This window comes from Prenolepis imparis, unplaced genomic scaffold (assembly GCF_030444845.1).
Source record: "Prenolepis imparis isolate NDT839.2.m4 unplaced genomic scaffold, iyPreImpa1.0 SCAF_2, whole genome shotgun sequence".
In the NCBI taxonomy this organism is placed as follows: domain Eukaryota; kingdom Metazoa; phylum Arthropoda; class Insecta; order Hymenoptera; family Formicidae; genus Prenolepis; species Prenolepis imparis.
In genome coordinates this window covers 984,436-1,007,346 of record NW_028141160.1, presented here as the reverse complement: position 1 = coordinate 1,007,346, position 22,911 = coordinate 984,436, and the positions used below count along the sequence as shown (strand labels likewise).

The 22,911-nt window shown below is 30.6% G+C and overlaps 2 protein-coding genes across 2 annotated transcripts in view; one reads left to right on the top strand and one right to left on the bottom strand.

The window, feature by feature from the left end:
• Nucleotides 1-21,143, bottom strand: LOC145948369 (uncharacterized). The gene is made up of 12 exons (XM_083058069.1): nt 21,135-21,143; nt 20,774-20,848; nt 19,565-19,687; nt 19,241-19,440; nt 18,730-18,939; nt 4,340-4,511; nt 2,975-3,041; nt 2,748-2,907; nt 2,497-2,634; nt 2,045-2,158; nt 1,738-1,952; nt 1-1,169 (listed from the first exon to the last, which is right to left on the bottom strand). Exons 1-12 carry the CDS (start codon nt 21,141-21,143, stop codon nt 1,156-1,158), a joined length of 1,497 nt encoding a protein of 498 aa, XP_082914195.1. The 3' UTR covers nt 1-1,155.
• Nucleotides 21,144-21,723: 580 nt separating this feature from the next.
• LOC145948359 (uncharacterized) overlaps nt 21,724-22,911 on the top strand; it is a 2,292-nt gene continuing 1,104 nt past the window's right edge. The window contains exon 1 of the mRNA XM_083058062.1: nt 21,724-21,848. Within this exon, the coding sequence (XP_082914188.1) occupies nt 21,724-21,848 (125 nt within the window). The remainder of the gene's footprint in view (nt 21,849-22,911) is intronic.

The window sequence follows — 22,911 nt, the reverse complement described above, 5'->3', positions numbered from 1 at the left end:
TAAAGAGCCACAAAGACATTGTAACATTGATTGTAAAAAGAAAATGTTTTTTTAACTCATGCACAATTGCAACATCTAAAAATTTTTGAGATTGTTGATTAATACATATCTTTAAGAGTTTACATATCTATAAGTTTAAAATTACAAGATTTAAAATGGCAGATCCAATATCGACGGTTATTAATTTTTGTATATATCATATAGATATATAAAAAGGATAGATAGATCATAGATCAAACAATTAATAACGTAATCTGAAGAATATAGAAAGAGAAAAAAAACATAAATGAAAGAAAAAACATAAACTCTCTTTAATAAAAAAAAATAGAAATAGCCAGAATTGCTGAGCATCTAATCATGCAAGTTCTATAAACGTCATTGCGCAAGCGCGAATAAGAGAGAAAACAAACATTATTAAATATATTTTCTTTCCTTTTTTTATCTTATCTTTTCTGTCTTCACCATCAAAACAACGCGAACATGTGAAATGCTCGATCTATTCTTACTATATCCCTCCTCTCCCTCTCTTCCCGTTGCATAATACATAATGATCTATATGCTAAACTTGATATTTATAAGTTTTTTTTTAGAATTGCTGACTATAAATTTTAGATTAAAATTACAAATTTAAAAATCGCGAATCTAAAATATTTTAATCCGCCATATTGAATATGCGCTCCTTTTAAATTTGTAATTTTGATCTTTATTTATAAAGTCAATGAAATCTATATAAATACCTAAAAACTTATAAATAACAAGTTTGATGCAGATCAATGCATATATACAGTAGAATTCTCTTAAATTTGGCCCTTAAATTAATTTTGGTATCTCTCCACACGTGTGCTTGTCATAAACACTTAAGGGCCAGTTTCACCAACGTCGGTTAACTTTAACCTCCGATTAAATCTTTGTCTCTTTTCAGATACGTTCATTAAAAAGAGACAAACATATAGTTTAACCGGAAGTTAAAGTTAACCGACATTGGTGAAATTAGCCCTAAAATGTTATACCATTTCCATGTCATAATGAACCCACTAGATGGCGCACGCATCTGCAAGTACACAATTGAACAGCTTCACTTTATGGTGAAGAGATATTCTTTAATGTTCTTTTTTTTCCAAAAATTTTCCACTTCTCTTGCCCCTAAGACCAAAATTAACGAGACTCTACTGTAAAATGCAAAAATTATATTTATTTGGGATAGTCACCATGGTCATATAGGATTCACTATTTTAAATTTTCTAATTTTGATCTTAAATTTGCGTAATTCTTAATTATCCTAAAAATATACTAATATACATAATTCGAAAAAACCTGAAAAAATTCTATAGCATCACGAGACATTATAATATTCCAAAACCAATGTTATATTTTTGTGATAAATTTCTTGATATATTATAAATATTATTTGTATTTTGATATATTACATATTGTTTTCTAGAACGAAATCTTTATGTTTACAAAAAATTTTTACGCAATTCTTCTCTAATGGTTAAATTAAGAATTCTAAAATTCTAAACCAATAGCAGAAAAATTAATGGATTATAATGTCTCGATAATGCAAAGCAATAATTATATATGTGTATAATTATATATATGTATACACATACACATATAACGATATTCCAAAAAACGATACAATTACACAATTGCAACTAAATAAAAATCTAATATGTAACTATTTAATAGATGTAAAAATATGAGAAAGAAAGAAACAATTGCACATGTTTCATTTACCACGACTCTCTGTATTGGTTACATTCCTTTGGGAATAGATGGAACCTTGAGCTAATCCCCTTATTGGTCCTTTTCGTAATTCGGACTGCGGACCTTTAGCGAGGCAATTATTTGTAGAAAGTAAACTCGCATCATGTCCCATCGCAAGTGATCTTGAAAATGGTTGTTTGGACAGCAAACTTGCATCTGGCCCCGACCATGGCGCATAATCTGGCCTAAATTTTTTTTTTTTTTTTTTTTTAATATCTATAAAGATATTACGTAATGTAAGTAATTATATTATATCTTAATAATATTTTCAACATACAATAGTAGATCATTATTTGCTCCTTTTACTAAATCCGAGTTTGATCCGATTGGTTTTATTAAATATGGGGATTTATATTCTTTGTCTTCTGTAGTACTAGTTCCACGTGAAACTCTAATGATAAATAAAGAACATTATTAATAAATATAATATATATAATTTTTTTATACATACATACATATATACTATATAAAGTATTTAATAACTAGTAGTATAACTAAAAAGGAATTAATTCTTGCATGAAAAAAAAGCATTCTGTATTTTCAATTTATTTTTTTACATAAAATCTCACTATTCTTTCCGATTGTATCACCAGTTTTACAAAAGTCCATATATGTAAAAGCATAAGAATAAGACTTCTAGACTAAATAGAATTAATCAATGAGAAAGCGTGGTCTCGTTTATAAGACAATAATATTTTTTTTAAATACAATTAAACAATTGTGTCTTACTTCGGTATCTCAGTCTTATTTTTCGACCGTTTCGACTTTTTAGTCTCTGCATCCTTGTTTATTTTTTTAATTGGAGAAACAGTCAATTTTATAGCTTCCATCACTGGCGGACTATCTTTTCGTTCGGTACTTTTACTGCTGCAATATTTTATATATAACCAGAATAAGAGAAAAAAACAAAAATACATTAATATACAAAATTGTATATACATATATACAATTTTGTATATTAATGAAAAATAAAATATTACCTTTGACTACTAGAAGTACATAGCGGACGACTAGCTTCCTCTGCTACTACTATATCTAATATATGTATTGCTCTTTCTTCATCATAATCTACACTATCCATGGCAAGCATTACCACTCGATCTGGTACCATTTTATATTTTTCCATCAAACGCTTTTTCACTGTAATTTTTTTTTCATATATTTATTAGTAAATAAAAAAAATTAATGTAAACTGTAAAATACATACATATATTCTTTTCTTCCACACTTTTCATGCGTGGAGGAGGTGTAGGTACAGTTTGCTCATTGTTCATCTAAAAAACAAGTTTTTTTTGTAAATATGTCGATTAACGAAACCCTAATGACCTTGACTTTGACATATGGCGACAGTTGAAATCTTTTAAAGATTACTCAAGGTCATGACCTGATAACGTAGTCAAGGTCAAGGTCAAGGTCAAAGCCATTGGAACTAGCTTAAGGCTCCTGGCTCCTCGCCATGAGCATGTTCCGATATACACTGCCAGTACTGAAAATCTATAGCTTACGTTACGTATATTATATGTATATTTTCAGTACTGGCAGTGTATATCGAAACATGCCTCATGTTGGAACTGTGACGTCAGAGGCAAAAAAAATACAAATTTATAAATGTTAATAAATTTTAGTGTGTGTTTATAAAAACACTAAAAATTTTTAGATGTCATTTCGAAATAAAAAGATATTTCGATGAAACAACACTTCAGATGGCTTTAGCAAACTCTTAAAATATCTCGAAAACTATATCTTTTTCTCTTTATAATCAATCAACAACTGTAAAATGACTGTAATATTAGGTCACAGTCATTCCACATGACAAAGTCTGATATATCACGATCATTTTACGACTGTTGATCGATTGTCAAGGGAAAAGTTTTCGAGATATCTTAAAGGTGCGGTAAAACCATCTGAAATAGTAGTATTTCATCGAAAAATATCTTTTTATTTAAAAATGGCATCTAACAAGGGACACTCCCGTGGTATTACCTCTGTATTTTAAAAGTGCTTATATTTTTGAATAGTACTCATCCTAAGTATCAATTATACTAATTAAAAGATCACATCGTTTTTTCTTTTTTTTTCATTTATTTAAATAAAAATAATTTAGTTTAAAAATTTTTCCGCCTTCTAGTGCATTTCTCTAGGCTCATATCGATTGATGTCTAAAACAAATATTGTAGTCCTAAATGTGATCTTTCAATTAGTATGAGTTACTCGCGTGAGTATCGTCTGAATAACTTGTTTATGGGCTGCTGGAATTTCACTTTGAATATCGATTTTCGACCTTTTTTCTTTCCTTTTTTTTCATTTTGAGAGCGAATGGCATATACCATGGTAGTGATAATTAGGATGAGTACTATTAAAAAATATAAGCACTTTTATATATACCTATATATAAAATACAGAGGTAACACCGCAGGAGTGTCCCTTGTAAGAATTTTCAGCGTGTGCTTTCTCGCCTCTGACGTCACAATCTAACATGGCCGCGGCGAGGACCCGGGAGCCTTAATTAAAATATTCACCTTTTTTTCCTTTATCAGAAAAATAACATAATATATGATATAAAACTCATTACCTGTTCTTCTTCTTTCTTTTTTGTTACAGCCTTGGGAGGAAAAGTAGGATTCCGTTTTTCATATCCTAAATCGATTAGTTTATCAGATGCCTTCTGCACATTGTTATCACTCTGTTCTAATATATCCAATAATATTGTTTCGTCCACATTTGGAAATATACTTTTCAGATACCTGTACACATATTTCAAACATATAATTTTTTAATATAATTATGTTACTACTATGTGTATATAATATACAAACATGATGCATTCTATACATATTTAATATATTTTTGATAAACGAGAAATACACATAAATTACATATATAACTCATCATATTTAAAGTAAAATGATCTAATATAATCTTATTTATACGTAATTTGTTAATTAAATGTGATACATAGATTAGTAAAGTAATAATGTATATGACACACACATACACACACAAAGAATTAATAATTAACATTACTTGAGAGATATGTGTGACTGATATCTAAAAATAAATATGTAATTAAAAATTTTCTGTATCTTAACAAATGATGAACTATACTATACATTCATTTTTATTTAAACTTTTTTAGAACACAATGCACATGCACATTACTATCATGCTTAAAATTTTATCTTATTTTAAAATAAATAAGTTTTTTCTGTTGCTTGAAATAAATATTCTTTTATTGCTTAATTTATTTTAAAATAAATAAGTTTATAAAATATCTCAAAGTTTAAAAAATTAATTAAAATATAGCAAAAAAGAAAAATTAAGTAATAAAAAAATGTTTATTTCAAGCAATAGTTTTTCAAATACAAAAGTTTAACGTTAATCAATCACAGACTATGTTTAGATACCTATCCATGTATAGACTTAATAGCCACGCATTTCGCATTTTGTTCATTAATGCTAAGCAAAATATTGTGTGCGTGTTTTCTTCATTATATTTCAACATTATCATATAATAATGTATATGTACAACAATGTACAATAATGATTTGTGATTTAATAAATATGCTATAAATAAATAAATATGTAACGAATAAAATATAATTTAACTAATAAATTATTATTATTATTAATATTATTAATAAAAAATTTTGAAAAAAGGCTCTAATAGTAAAACTATTATGTAAGGTAAAGAACAGGCTAATTAAGAGCCGAGCGCGGTAAGAAAGGCGCAAATATTTCGATTAGTATAGATTTATTTAGTACGTTTCGGTCCATGAATTTGGACCATCTTCAGCATCTGGTAACATAAAAAGGTTACAGTAAACAAAAAAAAGAAAAGACATATGACATGGAATGCAAATATACACGTAACAATAATAAGTAAAGCGATGACTTTGAAGCGATTACATACATAATAAAATTAATTCGTCCGATAGTGTGTCAGTGCTTGTTCCTCAACCATGAGATAGAATAAAAAGAATGACACATGCAGTGAGCCTCCCTCTGGTTCCAGCCAAAAAGGAAGAGTATCCTCGGATATTGTGAGGTAAATCCATGACGAATTTACAATCCTAAGCAACGCGGATGTAAAAGATGTAACTTGATATAAATAAGCAGTGAACTTGAATTATAAAAAGGAAGACTCACTTTATCAGAACTAAATCACAGTCGAGAGTCACAAGGGCAAAGCACGACTGACACACATGGAATTAAAAATGTCGTTAAGAGTTTGACATTGCGCATTGATAAACAAAAGAAAGCAAAGTAAAACGCTATGTTACATAGCAATGACGCACAAAGAACGCGGTAATTTCAAAATAAATTATTACAGACATGACCAGTGAGTGCAGTAATTAAAACTTTAGATCGAGGTTAAGAACGCAGCAATTTCAAATTTTGGATAGACTTTCCACCGTCGTGAGATACGCATAATGTAGTCCTTCTATGTCAGTTTGAAGATTCCAACCATACATTTGTCTTTTTATAAAGATCATCTCCGACACCAAACGCCTACTATATATGTGTTCTTCATCCAAGATCTGTATATTATCCTAATCAAATTCATGATTATTCAACCTGTGGTCCGTAATAATATTATGTTACCAGATGCTGAAGATGGTCCAAATCCATGGACCGAAACGTACTAAATAAATCTATACTAATCGAAATATTTGCGCCTTTCTTACCGCGCTCGGCTCTTAATTAACCTGTTCTTTACCTTACATATAATATTATTAAATATTATTAATGTTAAAAAATTATTATTGACATAATATATGTATTAACATAACTCAGCGAAAAATTATCGTATCGAGTTCCATCAAAACGCACTTTAAAGAGAAAAATTTGAATTTTTACTGGCTTTTTATCCTACTTATTAATTATTTATTGATTAATAATTTTTTATTTATTGATTTATTTATTAGCATTAATTTATCAATATTATATCGATTGCACAGTATGGAAAACACGCATACAATATTTTGTATCGACCCTCTCTAAATCCTACAACTTTTGGATAAAACATTTTTCGATAAAAAATAATTTTTGAAAAATAGTAAGGTAATTATGCATAAAGTGGGCAACCTCATGAATGACGTTGACATATGTTGTCAAGGTCATGATCCTGAATAACATCCAAAAGATTTTAATTGTCGGTCAATTAAAAAATTATTAACAAAAAAAGAGTAATTATGTAAAGTCGGCAATATCACGGATGACATTTTGATTTTGATTTTGATTTTGATCATTGAATAAAGAGTAAAGGAAAGAGCATTTGCTGAATTTTTGAGAGTGAGGGATGATGCCGACTACGTCATATTTTGTTAGTAATGACGGACTTTACGTCATTTCATGGATATATGTTAATGTATGTAAAATAGTACATGAAGTGAGTGCAATACACAAAATTAATTGAACATGTAAATTTAGCGCCATTATGTGATGTCACTTATGACGTCATAGTTAAATTGGTACGGTTATCTGGCTTCACTTTTTCGGGTAAATGCTCGATCCTTTCTTTAATCTTTCTTTGATTTTGATATAATGTTGTCAAAGTCATAATTCATAACCACGAATAACATTAAAAAAGATTTAGTTGTCGGTCGAAAGTTGGCCGATGCTTTCAATGTGACGAGGTTTATTTTTGTAAAATTTCACATAGGTTTGCAACTTTGCATACAAAACGAGATCTATCATCCGGTGCTTTCAGACGTGGATAGTTATAAACCTATGTGGATTTTTATAAATGCAAATCTCGTCATACTGAAAACATTCGGCGATTTTAGTTTTAAAATTAATGAAATTACTGAAATTAAGTTTGGGTTGGGTTGGGTTAGGTTAGGTTAGGTTAGGTTAGAATTTTTCGGGGTGGGGCTGCATGGGGAGAGGCGCAGCCCCCATCTGCTCCGCCCACACACTTACAATAATTATACAGGTATTTCATCATTCATTGAAATTATATTGTATGGTATTTAATAATTTTCTTTTGTTAATAACTATTGAATAAATAATAAACATCGACTGACGACTAAATCCTTTTAATTATTGATGGTTTTAAAAAATTGTATCTTCCCTGTTCTGTGTTTTAAGGCTCCTTAGGTCCTCGCCGCGGCCATGACAGATTGTAACGTCAGAAGAGAGAAAGCACACGCTGAAAATTCTTAGGTGCCATTTTTAAATAAAGAGATATTTCGATGAAACACTACTTCAGATAGCTTTAGCACACTTTTAAAATACCTCGAAAACTATTCTTTTCCCTTGACAGTCAATCAACAACCGTAAAATGATCGTGATATCAGACTTTGTCATGCGGAATGACTGCGCATGTGCAAAGACTAAACGGACTGGGCCTCATATTACAGTCATTTTACAGCTGTTGATTTATTATAAATGGAGAAAGATAGTTTTCGAGATATTTTAAGAGTATGCTAAAACCATCTAAAGTGCCGTTTCATCGAAATATCTTTTTATTTCGAAATGGCATCTAATAAATTTTCGAATAAAGCAAGTTTGATCGACCCGAGATCGATTAATGACGTGATTGACACAGCCGTTTATTTTTCAGAGAAATGGCTGTGATTGGTCACTGACATCATTAATCACTCTCGGATCGATCAAACCTGCTTTATTCCAAAACGCTATAAGAATTTTTAATATGTGTTTTCTCGCCTCTGATGTCACAATTTTAACATGGTCGGTGAAGAGCCAGGAGCTTTAAAAGAGAATACATTGTTTAGTTCCTTAAAATTACGTATCTTTGACACTTTGTATAATTCGAAAAAAAGATATTTCTGAAAAAATTCAACTCAAGTTGTATAAAACTACAGCATTTTGGCTACCAAACGCAATTCTTTTTATTTTTCTACGATTTTTTTAACCGAGTTAAAGATTTTGAAACTTATTTTTTAGAAATGATGTCAAAACTCGGTAAAAAATTATCGTAGACAAAATTAAAACAGCATTTTAAAGCTTGAAGTTTCAATTTTAATGTGCTATTGATGATTTTTAAAATTTTTTATATCTTTCTTGTTCTGAAAAATATAGCTTTAGTTTCAAAATCGTGTAACTCGGTCAAAAAAATCGTCAAGTGTGTTACAATTGAAACTTCAAGCTTCAAAATGCCTTTTTTGTTTACAATAATTTTTTACCAAGTTTCAGTGAATTAAAAATATCCTAAGTTTAAAATATGAAAAATGTTCCCTTTTTTTTAGTAGTGTATATCCTTTAAATCTTTCTTCAATTTTTATCTGATTTATTGTAATTGTACTGAATTTATTGTAATTTAAAAATTTATTTATTTTCTTTTTTTTTTTTTTTTTACTAAATTCTATACACGTGAATAATATGATTTATATTAAATATCCTTTTATGTGCAGATTCCTTTATTGATTGTAAATTGCTATAAATGCTAAAAATGTTGTTTCTCAATATATTTCTGAATTTTTTCTTGAAAATTTCTTTGCGATCTATCAAAGATATCTGTATGTGCTGTCAGATTATGTCAGTAGACTCTGTTGATAACAACAGAGTTGATAACAATTCTGCTGATAATCTATTAACATAATCGAAATAAAGAGTCTGTCTAAGGTCGGTATTCATAGTCCGATCTTATATTTAAGATCGTCTTAAGTCCGAGTTTGAGATGCTACGCAGCCATTTGATTGGTTGAATGGGATCTTAAGTCAACCTCTGACCAGACTTAAGATGATCTTAAATATAAGATCGGACTATGAATACCGGCCTAAATTAGTAGTTTCTTTTACTGATAAAAATTTGTAGTAGACACTTATCAAAATTTTTGTTTTGAACAAACGTGATTGAATGGATCTGTGTTTCGTCCCTACTTACTTGCATTGGATAAAAAAGATCTAATTTCTCTAACAAGTTGACAATAGACTAAATTTTTAGAACATTATCTTTAAAAAAAAAATTTCTCGACGGACGCTGAATTTTCTTGCAATTGCCATTAACTTGCTCATACGTGTAATATATCTGCTTATTCCATATTAAACTAAAACCTTCTACACACGATTCAATCTGCAGGATCCCTGCAGATTGGATCGTGTGTAGGGGATTAAATCTTGATAAATTCTATCTCAATTCTCAAACACACAAAAACTAAAAATCTTCGTATTTACTATAATATACATAGTGTCCTATAGTAAGATAAAGGTACTAATGTATTTTTGTCAAAAAATAAATATCTTTTTTCTTTGGCAAAATTTCAAGAAATGCATTGTTTTCGAGATATTATTTTTAATATGATAATACAGTGTAAAAACGTTGATAATTCTGCTAAATATACATATAATTAATGACATTTTTATAAAATAAAAAATTTTAAGAAATTTTATTTGAATGACACAAATATATAATGATAATGTATCAGATAACCGAAGAACTCTAATTTTGTCTAGCAAATTATGCTGAAAAACTTTACCATTCGGATGTCATTATTAAAGATAAAACTCTACAATACCGCAACATGTCAATATATTCATTACATTTTCTTAAAAAAGAAAAACCTGAAAATATCAAAATATTCTTTGTATGAGTATCCATAGTGATTAAGTATAAAATAATAAGAAGAAACCAAAAGCTATACATAGTAAAAATGTCTACCTTGTATACATCAGAGCCGTAAAATATACTTTGCTAAATTTATTTTATATCAAGTCAAAATTTTATTAAGTATTTTATTATAAAAAAATCTAAATATTAGACTTAATTATAAGAAAATTCTCAAAAACAATGTATGTGTTAAAGATCAAAAGAAAAAAATGCTTATTTCTTAACAAAAAATGTGATAGTATCGGTCAATAATTTACTTACATCCTAGATAAACAAAAATCTGTTAAGAGCATGTATCGCAAATGTGTGCTACATATTATGTTAGCAAAATTCTGGCAGCAGCCGAATATAATAACCGTTTTAAATAATGTCGGCAGAAAGTAGAAAATGAGCATGATTGCTAGACAAAATTAGAGTTCTTCGGTTATCTGATATATTATATATTTGTGTAATTCAAATAAAATTTCTTAAAATGTTTTATTTTATAAAAATGTCAATATTAATTATATATTTAGCAGAATTATCAACGTTTTTACACTGTATTGTCATATTAAAAATGTTTTCAAAAATTAAGCAAAAATTTTTGGCATAAAACAAGTAGAATTTAAACACTTCATGTTGGCACAATTTTATGTCAACAGAAATTAAATCAAACTTAATTAAATTAAAACTGAACATAATATGACGTCATGCTACAGTGACAAAATATTGTTAGAAATCAATATTTTTATGTCTAATAATAATAAAATAAAAATTTAATAATATAAAAAACTATATTACTACTAATAATTCTAAAATCGTAATTGAAAAAACGTGCAGTTGCTCATTGTAGGTACAATATTATACTTATATAAAAATAAATAGAAATAAGTAAAAAAATATAGCAAATTTTAATTTAAAAAAATTAATACTTACTATTAATAAGTACTAGTTTTTTTTTTATAATTCTCTAATATACTGGGTGGTCCTGAAATACTTGATCAAAATCAGGGATGGATTGGGCTCGTCATAAGGATGAAAAAAGTTCTTATGAACATTAGTCCAAAAACATCTCCTTCAGGAATTACGACTCATTTAATTATTAATTTCGAAGAATAAATACTTTCAAAATTTTGATCGTACTTACTATGATTTGTGCTTTTTTATTAATTAGGATGTTCAATAAGCTTAATCGAGTGATCTGCATGAGGTAACACTTCAGAATTCAAAACACAACAATTTCGATCCCTTATTCTCCCGAGATCGCTAAACATTAGTAGAAATGAAAAATTCAATGGTTAGACGAATAAAAGCGTGTGTTTTAGTTAACGGTAGACAACAATGTCTGTAAATAAAGTTATTTCCTTTCATGGCTTTCCATTTTCTGAATCAAGTATTAATTGTTGAAGTTCTCGTTTCTTTTTCACATCAGAGTTATTTAATAGCTTGTTGATAATCTGTTTAGTTCCTTTCTTTTTATTTTGTTGGTAATGACTATGTAGTCATATTCCAATCTAGAGTTTTTTTTTCTGACGCTGCGCTCTGAAGAAGAGAGAGAGTCTTCGACCCATAAAAGAAAAGAGCCTGTATATTTTACATAAGAGTTTAAGTTATGCAAAAATATATATATTAAAGAATGCTTTTAAACAAAGTGTTATTTATTTAAAAAACACAACAGGTTATGGGCCCAGATACGCAATAGAATAGATTGCACAAAAAGAACAAAGGTCCACGTAAAAATCAATCTGTGTATTGAGGTTATCCGTTGTATATGCCAAACAATGGATTCTACAAGACTGATAAATATTGGTCAATTGGAAGGAAAATCGAACTGGAGTACGTGGAAATACAAAGCAAGCATCTGTCTACGAGGTATTTCTGGAGCGCTTGACGTTGTCGAAGGAAGGTTAGTTGAACCTAATGCACTACCAGAAAATGCAACTGCTGATGAAAGAAATGCATACAAAAATGCATTGGAAAAATTTCTTAAAGCTGACAGCAATGCATTAATTGTTTTGACAACAAATATGTCAGAAGAAACTTTACAAAAGGTAATGCGTCTAACTACATCTCGACAAGTATGGACAGAACTTCATAAACTATTTGACGGTGTGGCTGAAGACAAAGTTTATGATCTATGTCTGCAATTCTTTGGTTTCAAGAAGCATCCTGGTGATGATGTTGCTACGCATATGTCTAAATTGAAAAATTTATGGAATGATTTGAAACTGGAAATGAGTAGAGATGCTAGAAATAATCCAGAACTGCCTGATCTGTTTCTGATCTGCAAAATATTAGGTACATTGCAAGAAGAATATTTTTCTTTCAAATCCAGTTGGATGCTTATGTCAAAAAATGACAGAACAGTTGATAATTTGACAAATCAACTTTGCACTTATGAAAAAGCTTTGTCCAGCAAAGGAGTTGAAAATGAATCTAAAGAAGTTCTTGCGCTTGAATCTTCAAAGCAAAAGTCAAAAGAACTAAAGCTGAAAAAGAAACTTATTTGCAATTACTGCAAAAAGCCTAATCGTGTGATCAAGAATTGTCGAAAATGGATAGCTGATGGGAAACCACCAAAATCAAGCAAACTAGAAGCTGCTGATTCGTCGGATAAATGTTCAACAAACATGACACTTCTAACAGTAACGTCAGTTGTGATGTCTGTGGATTGCGACAATGACGGTTGGTATGTAGACAACGGAGCAACAAGTCATGTTACAAACAACAACAACTTTTTCAAGACCTTTGAGCCATTTTCAACAAAACATACAATTACTATGGCAAATGGAAGTACTATCGAGACTATTGGCGAGGGTGCAATAAATGTTGAAGCAGCAGTAAATGGAAAATGACACAGATTTACTTTGAAAAACGTATGGTATGTACCAAAGATCCAAAAGAATCTATTTTCTGTTCTTACAGCACAAGACAAAAATCCAAAAAGCAGATTTACATCAACAGTCTGCAGGCTTAAAATTGGTCAAGACGTAAAGTTAGTGGGAATACGTGATCGTTTTGGAGGCTTATTTAAATTGCTCATGAGATGTATTAAACCTAACTCTCCGGCAGAGGTAAATATAATAAACAAAGAAAATTTGCTTCAATTATATCACGAAAGGTTTGGACATCAAAACAAGCGACATGTAAAAGCGATAATAGACAAGGAATTACAAATAAACGTGGGATTGGACCGAATTATGTGAAGGATGTATTTATGGTAAGGCTCATCGACTTCCTTTTGCTACTAGGAAGAAAGCAATGAAACCGGGAGAACTCATTCATACAGATGTTTGTGGTCCATTCCAGAATTCAATGTCTGGGTATCGTTATTTTGTATTATTTAGAGATGACCACACAAAATTTCGAATCATCTATTTCATTAAAGAAAAATCTGAGGTTGCAAATAAATTAAAACAATTTATAGCTGAAACAAAGACTGTTGGACATGTTGTTAAAGAACTCTTAAGTGATAACGGAGGAGAATTTGACAACAAACAAGTCAAAGAGATTCTTCAACGCGAAGAAATCATTCAGCGTCTTACTATGCCCTACACTCCACAACAGAACGGTTGCAGCGAAAGAGAGAATCGTACCATCGTGGAGACAGCTATAATGTATGCTCATGGGAATATTACACAAAATCTCTGGGCCGAGATGATAAATTCTGCGTCATACATATTAAATCGGACAGGACCTTCAAATATTTCTGGGATATCTCCATATGAGCTGTGGTATGGTAAAAAACCAGGTACAAAACATTTGCGGATTATAGGATCAACATGCTATACTCATATACCAAAGCAACGAAGAAAGAAAATGAATCGAAAAGCCGTGAAAGGAACTCTGCTTGGTTATGATCACAATGAAGGATACCGGATTTTGAGTGAAGAAAATAAGGTAATTAGATCACGAGATGTCATCTTTGAGGAAAAGACATTGATTCAGAGGAAAAGAGTAGATGTTCCAGTGAACGTAAATCTTCCTGATCAAGAACCTCAAGATTCAGAACTTCAAACAGAAGAACAGTCTGAGGTTGACACTCAGAGTATAGAAGAAGAAGATTCTGAAGAAGAAGAAACTCAAGAGGACACAGAACATATTAGGAAACCTGAGAGTGATCTCCAGAAGAACATCGAAACAACTGGACGACAGTTGCGTAATCGGTCTACAATTAAATGTCCGGAAAAATTTAAAGACTATGTAGCATATGTTTCAGCTGATTTTAGAGAACCAGAAACTTACACCGAAGCCATAAAATCAGATCAGCAGGATGAATGGAGAGAAGCGATGGATCAAGAAATGAAAGCTCTTCAAGAAAATCAAACTTGGAGCTTGGATCTACCTTTTGGAAAAAGAGCCATTCCCTGTAAATGGATCTATAGAGTAAAAACGAACGCCGATGGAGCGATTGATAAATTTAAAGCAAGGCTTGTAATAAAAGGTTTTTCACAGCAGAAAGGAGTTGATTTCGACCAAACCTTCACCGTCCTGTAGCAAGATCATCTACTATTCGGACACTATTAAGTGTTGCTGCTAATGAGAATATGCTGCTTGCCCAGATAGATGTGTCTACAGCCTTTCTCTATGGTAATCTAGAAGAAACCATATTTATGAAGCAGGCTGAGGGATATAGTGACGGTTCGAGCAGAGTATGTCGTTTGAAGAAAAGCCTGTATGGTCTGAAACAAGCGCCTCGCTGTTGGAACGAAAGAATCAGCGATTACATCATCAAACTGGGATTTCAAAAGAGCGAAGCCGATACTTGTCTCTTTATCAAGCAAAAAGGTTGTAATAAAATTTTCTTCGTCCTTTATGTTGATGATGGCTTGATTGCAGCTAACAGTGAGCACGAACTTCAGCAATTCATTGAAGATCTCAAGAAGGAGTTCAAAATTACTTCAAAGCCTGCATCGTTTTTTCTGGGATTAGAAATCAACAGAGAAGAAGATGGCTCTATACGAGTCAGTCAAACCACCTACACCAAGAAAATACTAGAACGGTTTGGTATGAGCAACTGCAGGGCTGTTACGACTCCAATTATTAAGGACAATGACGCAAAAATAAGTTCACTTAATACTGAGTTTCCATACAGACAAGCTGTTGGAGCCCTGATGTTTTTAATGTGTGGGACTCGACCTGATATCGCATATGCCGTTGGTGTAGTAACAAGAAAACTTGAAAAACCTGAAGAACATGACGTAATCAAAGTTAAAAGAATCTTTCACTATTTAAGAGGCACCACTGACCATAGAATTATTTATAAAGCCAATACAAATAAGGGTATCTTACAATGCTATAGCGATGCAGATCATGGAGGTGACCTTGGCACTGGACGATCGACTTCAGGTGTACTTTGCCTGTACTCCGGCGCACCTATTACATGGATCAGTCAACGACAAACTTCAGTGGCAATATTCACAACAGAAGCTGAAGTTGTAGCAGCTAGTGAAGCAGCTCGAGAAATCGTTTGGATGAAAAAACTTTTAACGGAGCTTGATCAGTTGAATGCAGCTCCTGATCTACAAGTTGGTAATGAAGCTGCGATTCGACTTGCTCGAAACCCAGAATTTCATCGAAGAACGAAGCATATTCGTATAAGACATTTCTTTGTTCGCGAACTGATGACTGCTGGAGAAATTACAATTTCAAAAGTGGATACGGAGAAACAACTCGCGGACATATTAACTAAGCCATTGTTTGGGATTGGATTTCAACAGATATGTAATATGGGAGTTAATTAACTATTAAATAAGGGAGAGTGTTGAAGTTCTCGTTTCTTTTTCACATCAGAGTTATTTAATAGCTTGTTGATAATCTGTTTAGTTCCTTTCTTTTTATTTTGTTGGTAATGACTATGTAGTCATATTCCAATCTAGAGTTTTTTTTTCTGACGCTGCGCTCTGAAGAAGAGAGAGAGAGTCTTCGATCCATAAAAGGAAAGAGCCTGTATATTTTACATAAGAGTTTAAGTTATGCAAAAATATATATATATTAAAGTATGCTTTTAAACAAAGTGTTATTTATTTTAAAAACACAACATTAATAATTAAATGAGTCGTAACTCTTGAAAAAGGCGTTTTTGGACTAATGTTCATAAGAACTTTTTTCACCTTTATGACGAGCCCAATCCACAATCCCTGATTTTGCTCAAGTATTTTAGGACCACCCTGTGTATATAGAATGTCCCATTTTAATTTTTGGATTGAAATTTCTTAAAAACCAAGGTTTCCATCGAACAATGTTTTATACAAAAATTGTAGGATTTCGAGAAATCTTGTTGTAAACATAATCTTATTCAAGGTGAAAGCATTTTCGAGATTTCGTAATCATCATTACTTTTTTAAACGAAACCTGTTAGAAGTAAATGGCAGATTTAGTTGTTCATGTCTTTTTATTTTCTATCTCTCTTCTTTGGTAAACATGGTTGTTTCCTTTAGTTATTTTTGGTTTTCACTAGTTTTAAGTTGGTGCGTTTTTTCACTTCTTCGTTTTTTCCTGTCTAGGCTAAACGTGTGCATTTTATTACTACAAATATAAGTATTTACTTAACAAAGTTACCCAAGTTTTCTTTTATATTGCGCATCCATAAATTTCCAAAGCTAAAAAAACCACTATAATTTTCTTACATAAATCGATTCCTCGTAATTTATTACGCCAAATATGGCGTAAAAAATTGTTCGAGTTGAATAGTCGAAAAATGAATGAATATCTCATTATTCTACACAGAAAATTATTAGGGTAGATTATTACAACATGAATATATTACGAGATCTTTCATATTTTTTGTCAAAATGTGTCAGGATAAAGCATAAAATATCTCATAAACTATTCATTTTTCGACTATTCAACTCTAACAATTTTTTACGCCAAATATTACGAGAAATCGATTTAAAGTAAGAAAATTATAGTGTAAGAAAATTATAGAGTGATAATCGTTTAAAAAAGTAATGATCACCTCAAAATCTCGAAAATGCCTCCACCTAGAATAAGATTATGTTTACAACTATAGATGTCCTCCTCGAAATCCTACAACTTTTGTATAAAATATTTTTCGATGGTTTTTAAGAAATTTCAACCCGAAAGTTCAAATGGGACATCCTGTATATACATATAAAAGTTATATTTTTTTCTCTTTATTTAAAAAAATAAAAACAACTTTAAATCTCGAAAGCACACATGTGTACATCTATAATCAAACCATATTAATTACAGAATGCAATTGCAAAAGAGAAAAATCCTATAGCTTTTATTTTTTTAGAAATAAATAGTTTCAGTGACATACAGTTATACTGCGTTCACTGAGAGAACATGCATCAGTCTGCGCATAAACAGGCAAAGTGGGGAGAGCATGGCGGCACTATCAGTATCGTATACCTAAATACACACTCAGGCACGAATATATGCTATACCGGCGGTCCAATAATGCTTCGCGGGCCTGGTGCCATTGCAAGCACTGACAAATTACACAAGCAGTGGAGGGGGAGATTATGAGCGGAGATCTGCCCGATACGGATGAGTTTTCGTCCGAGCCGATGCACGTTCTCTCAGTAAATGCAGTAAGAATGATTTAAAATAAAAAATTATATGTGTATGTGTGTGTGTGTATACGCGTATCATGTAAACGCGTATAATTCTACTTTATTATAAATGATATAAATACTATAATAATACATTAAAAAGATGCATGCAACTCTTTTATTCTTTTTGCAAGAAATCTTACTCTCATCTGTAACAATACAACACAAAACAATTAAAAAAACTTTTTAAATAATATAAGCTTCAATTTAAACAACAAACAAAAAGGTATGCAAATAATATAAAACACAAACTAACCTATATTCTAAATAACAGAAATTTCATCTAACATCTATATGTACTGTGTAATATAACCCAGGAAACAACTATAAATTAAAATAAAATCAGAATAATAGTTACCCAAAATTATGTATAATTAATCAAATAAAATATTTTTTACATTTTTTTCTTAAAAACAATAAAGTAATAATAAAAAATTAAAATAGCGAGATTAATAACAATAAATTTATTGTTCTATTAAACTATTACTTAATATTAACATTTGCTATCGTGCATGATATAAATTATTTTAAAAATCGGCTAATCTACTATAAATTTTTGAATTTTAATTAATGCCTAAAAATAATTCAAGGAAATCTATGATTTTATACATGCTATCGCTATGTAATACTATTAATAATAATATAGTATATATGTATATATACATATATATATATATACATATATGAAATATACCAAACAATAATATAACAATGCAAAAAAAACAATGTTTTTTGTCTGATATTTCTTTCAAATTATCACAAAATACGATATCAACATCTAGCATCCAGACTGGGTGGTGAGAAACTGAAACTATGAATATATAGATTAAACCTAAGTTTCATTTTTGGGGAGTTAGGGGCTGGCCGAACTCCGCGAGGCGGACTCAATGTTAGTGCTGCATGTATAGTATGAGCTGGTAGACGCCATCTCGGGATTGTATAATTTGAATGCACTCCTACAGGTGTACACGGTCCTGGGGCGCAAAGAGGATTCTTTTCCACTTGAAGGGCACTCATGACCAAAGCTGCTCTGTTATGGTATCTGAAAGACATTGGCTGTCGACTTAGCACTAAGTCTGTTTATAGTGCTAATTAAGGGGAATAGTAGCTGAAGACTTGGATAAACTGAACCAATGTACTTGAAGTATTTACAACAATGTGATTTCGTGTACATGGTATAGGTTAATGTTAATACTAGTATTGATATATTTCATCTTTCTCCATATTCACACACTGGTATTGATATTAATGTTTATTACGTACATGAAAATGTAGCAAATGTAAAAGTAACTAAACTTCAGATGGAAAATTTTGCTAACAGATAATTTGCATAAGAAACTTACTTTTTTAGTAAAAGACGAATATGCGTATCAGAAACTGTCGGAAATACAGCGTTGATTTTTGCCACTTGTGATTCAGAATCGGAGTTTTGAGTAAAACTTGTCTCTGTATTTCTTACTGGAGTCGGAGATTCTAAAGTTAAATCGCCAAACCGAGTTGTCACTGCACTGGTAGATTTCAGCGATAGTGGTGTTTTCAGCTCCTACACATACACACGATTTTAACTGCACAATGATTTAAGGAGAAATGTTACAGATTGTGATCACTAATTCACTGATAAACGCATGAGAGAATGAGAGGTTGCTCCAATATAAATATCTACTTACCTGTGCGCTGGGAGGTAAAAATGCTAGTTGTGGATTATGATAAGGAGACGGTGTCGGATAAATTTGTGGAGCTCTATGACCACCTACATAACTTAAGTGCCCACCACTTCCGCTTCCTCCAATCTATTTATTTGTGGTATATTGTGTGCGTTATCCAAATGCAGCATGTGCATTACAAGAATATATACATTCAAAGTGTAATACGATATGATGTAATTTTAATGCAAGATAGGAGATTTGTTTACATATAAAAGAGAAAACAATTATACAGGGTGTCCCCGAACTCGCGGATCAACTCTCGTGGGTAGATTCCTGGGATCATTTGGAGACGATTTTTCCTCAGCGAAAATGTCGAGGCACCAATAATTTTCGAGTTATAAGCGATTGAAAATAAAGAGTTTTTCACAAACTAAGCCTTGTGGAAATAAAATATTAACAAAATCACATTCTTCAGTTAATTTCAGATAGAGTTTACTTTAATAAAATTTTAATATAAGGCTTAGTTACAATGATACATGATGACAAAAATTGGGAACATGCAAAAAATGATGACCTCCCTCGACATTTTCGCTGAGGAAAAATCGTCTCCAAATGATCCCAGGAATCTACCCACGAGAGTTGATCCGCGAGTTCGGGGACACCCTGTATATACATATATAATAAAGAATATAATAATGTTTTACATTGAAAAATCTATTTTTTAATAATAATGTTTTAATTTTATATATGTATACAGGATGTCCTGTAAAGATCGTAACAATAAGGGTAAATGAAGGGTAAATTCTTGAGATTATTTTAAGAAAAAAATCTTAATACCAAAACTTAGGCTATAATATTTTTTTAATTAGAAGAGGTAGTCTAACGTTCAGGTGTGATATAACGCACAATGATAAAGGCGAAATCTGACTATCGCCTCTCAATCTTTATTGTACATACATACATACAAATATTTATAAAATATGAAACTAGCAGCATATTTGCAAATTTGCACCAGATTTGCAAATGCAAGCAAATGTCACTTGAGCTGATTGACATAGTAGCTTGTGTATCATATAATGTTTTTTCTTTTATATTTTCAATATAAATAAATCTTATCTGCATAGATAAATAGAGTATTTATGCGAATATTAATAAAAACTCATTCTCTTTGCATATGTAATCTCGATATTAATACTTATAAGAAGAATGACAGTTAAATTACTGTTTTACCATTGTGCGTTGTATCATACCTGAACGCACGAACTTCAGATCCAGAGATACTTCATTCGCTAATTCTAAATGCTTCTAATTCAAAAACAATTATAGGTTGAGTATTTTAGTATTCAGAATTTTTCTTAAAATAATCTCAAGAATTTACTCTTAAGCGGTGTTATATGTCTTACAAGACACACTGTACACAAATATAAATATATGTATAAATATATATATTTATATACAGGGTGTGCGATAAGTCCCGGTTTAATATTTCGGAAAGAAAGCATTTTATAAAAAAATATTTTAAACAAAATTTATAGTGTTTAAAAGAATCCATTTATAGCGGTTTAAATGATTTGATCTTAAATGGCATTACCAAGGTCATATTAATAAGAGGATTTAGCTTGAATTTTTTAAATAAATCATATTTTTTTATATAAATCAATTTCTCACAATATTTTACATAAAAAGTTATAAGAGTAGAATAATCAAAAAGTGAATAATTTACGAGACATTTTATACTTTAATTTAACATAATCTTACATAAACTATGAAATATCTTGTAAAATATTCATTTTCCGATGATCTTACCTCAATATTTTTATGCACAAAATAATGAAAAGAATCAATTAGTGTAAAGAAAACACATAATTGTTTTCAAGAAAAAATATAACTGCCAGTTGCAAGTTAAATATTTTTCTTAAAACAACTGTTTTCCTTATATCAATTGATTCCTCTCTTATATTGTGCATAAAAGTATTGAGGTCAGATAATCGGAAAATGAGTATTTTAGATATTTCGCAGTTTCTGTAAGATTATGTTAAATTAAAATATAAAATATCTCGTAAACTATTTACTTTTTGACCATCCTACCCTTATAACTTTTTTATGCCAAATATTACAAAGAATCGATTTATATAAAAAAATATGGTAGTTCCATTTAAAAAATTCAAGATGACCTCGATATGACCTTTATAATGCCATTTAAGGTCAAACCGTTTCAAACCGCTAAATGGATTCTTTTAAACACTATACTGTTCACAAAGAGAATGATCACGCTCCGCGCAGCTTTGGACAGAGTGGGAATCAGGTGAGGGGACTCGAACGCACTACTCATTGTCAGTGCGTTACCATCGTACTCTTGGGCCCTAGCACACAATTTATTCTTTGTAAATAAGTTAATGCGCGTGGGCTCCTTTTGCCGGTGTTTCCGGGTCTGGCTTATAGGATCTGTTTGGCGACGTAGAAAGGTCAAAATGAGCAATCAGTCGGGTGAGATGTGCACAAACCGAACGAAATGCGTCGTTCTCTTTGTGAACGCAGTATACAATTTTTGTTTAAAACAATTTTTTGTTAAATGCTTTCTTTCCGAAATATTAGATCGTTCCAGGACTTTCCGCACACTCTATATATATATATATATATATATATATATATATATATATATACAGGGTGTCCCATTTTAAATGACCCAGGTAAATATCTCAAAAAATATGAAAGATACGGAAAAGTGTTTCATACAAAAGTTTTTTGACTTCGAGAGGGACATTAGATGGTGTCATTGGTTTGACTTTGGAAAGTCGTTTGTAGGTCACATAAAAGTCACTTTCAATTTCTTAAATGGAAATCACTATTTTTCAATGCATATTCTTGTATCTCGAGAGCTTTTCAAAACACTATAATAAAGTATTTTTTCATTAAACTTTTTGAGTTATAAGACTTGAAGTTTACAGTATTTCGACAAAATCCTGTAAAACATTCAGTTTTCAGTAATCTTAGCTTAATACTTTTATGCACAGAATAATGAGACCAATCAATTAGTGTAAAGAAAATACATAGTTGATTAAAAAAAAAGTATGTAATTTGCAATATTTTTTTAAATCAATTATGTAGTTTTATGTTGCACCATTTAATTGGTCTCATTTTTCTGTGCATAAAAGTATTAAAGTAAGATTACCGAAAACTGAATGTTTCACAAGATATTTTGTATTTTATGTCAAAATACTGTAAACTTCAAGTCTCATAACTTAAAAAGTACTTAATGAAAAAATACTTTATTATAGTGTTTTGAAAAGCTCTCGAAATAAGCTACAAGAACATGCATTGAAAAATAGTGGTTTCCTTCATATAATCTACAAATGATTATCCAAGGT

Coding starts and splice junctions, on each gene's coding strand:
- LOC145948369 (XM_083058069.1), bottom strand. Junction 2,635..2,747: donor TGTACTTCTAGTAGTCAAAG/GTAATATTTTAT, acceptor AAAATATTGCAG/CAGTAAAAGTACCGAACGAA. Junction 2,159..2,496: donor AATAAGACTGAGATACCGAA/GTAAGACACAAT, acceptor ATTTATCATTAG/AGTTTCACGTGGAACTAGTA.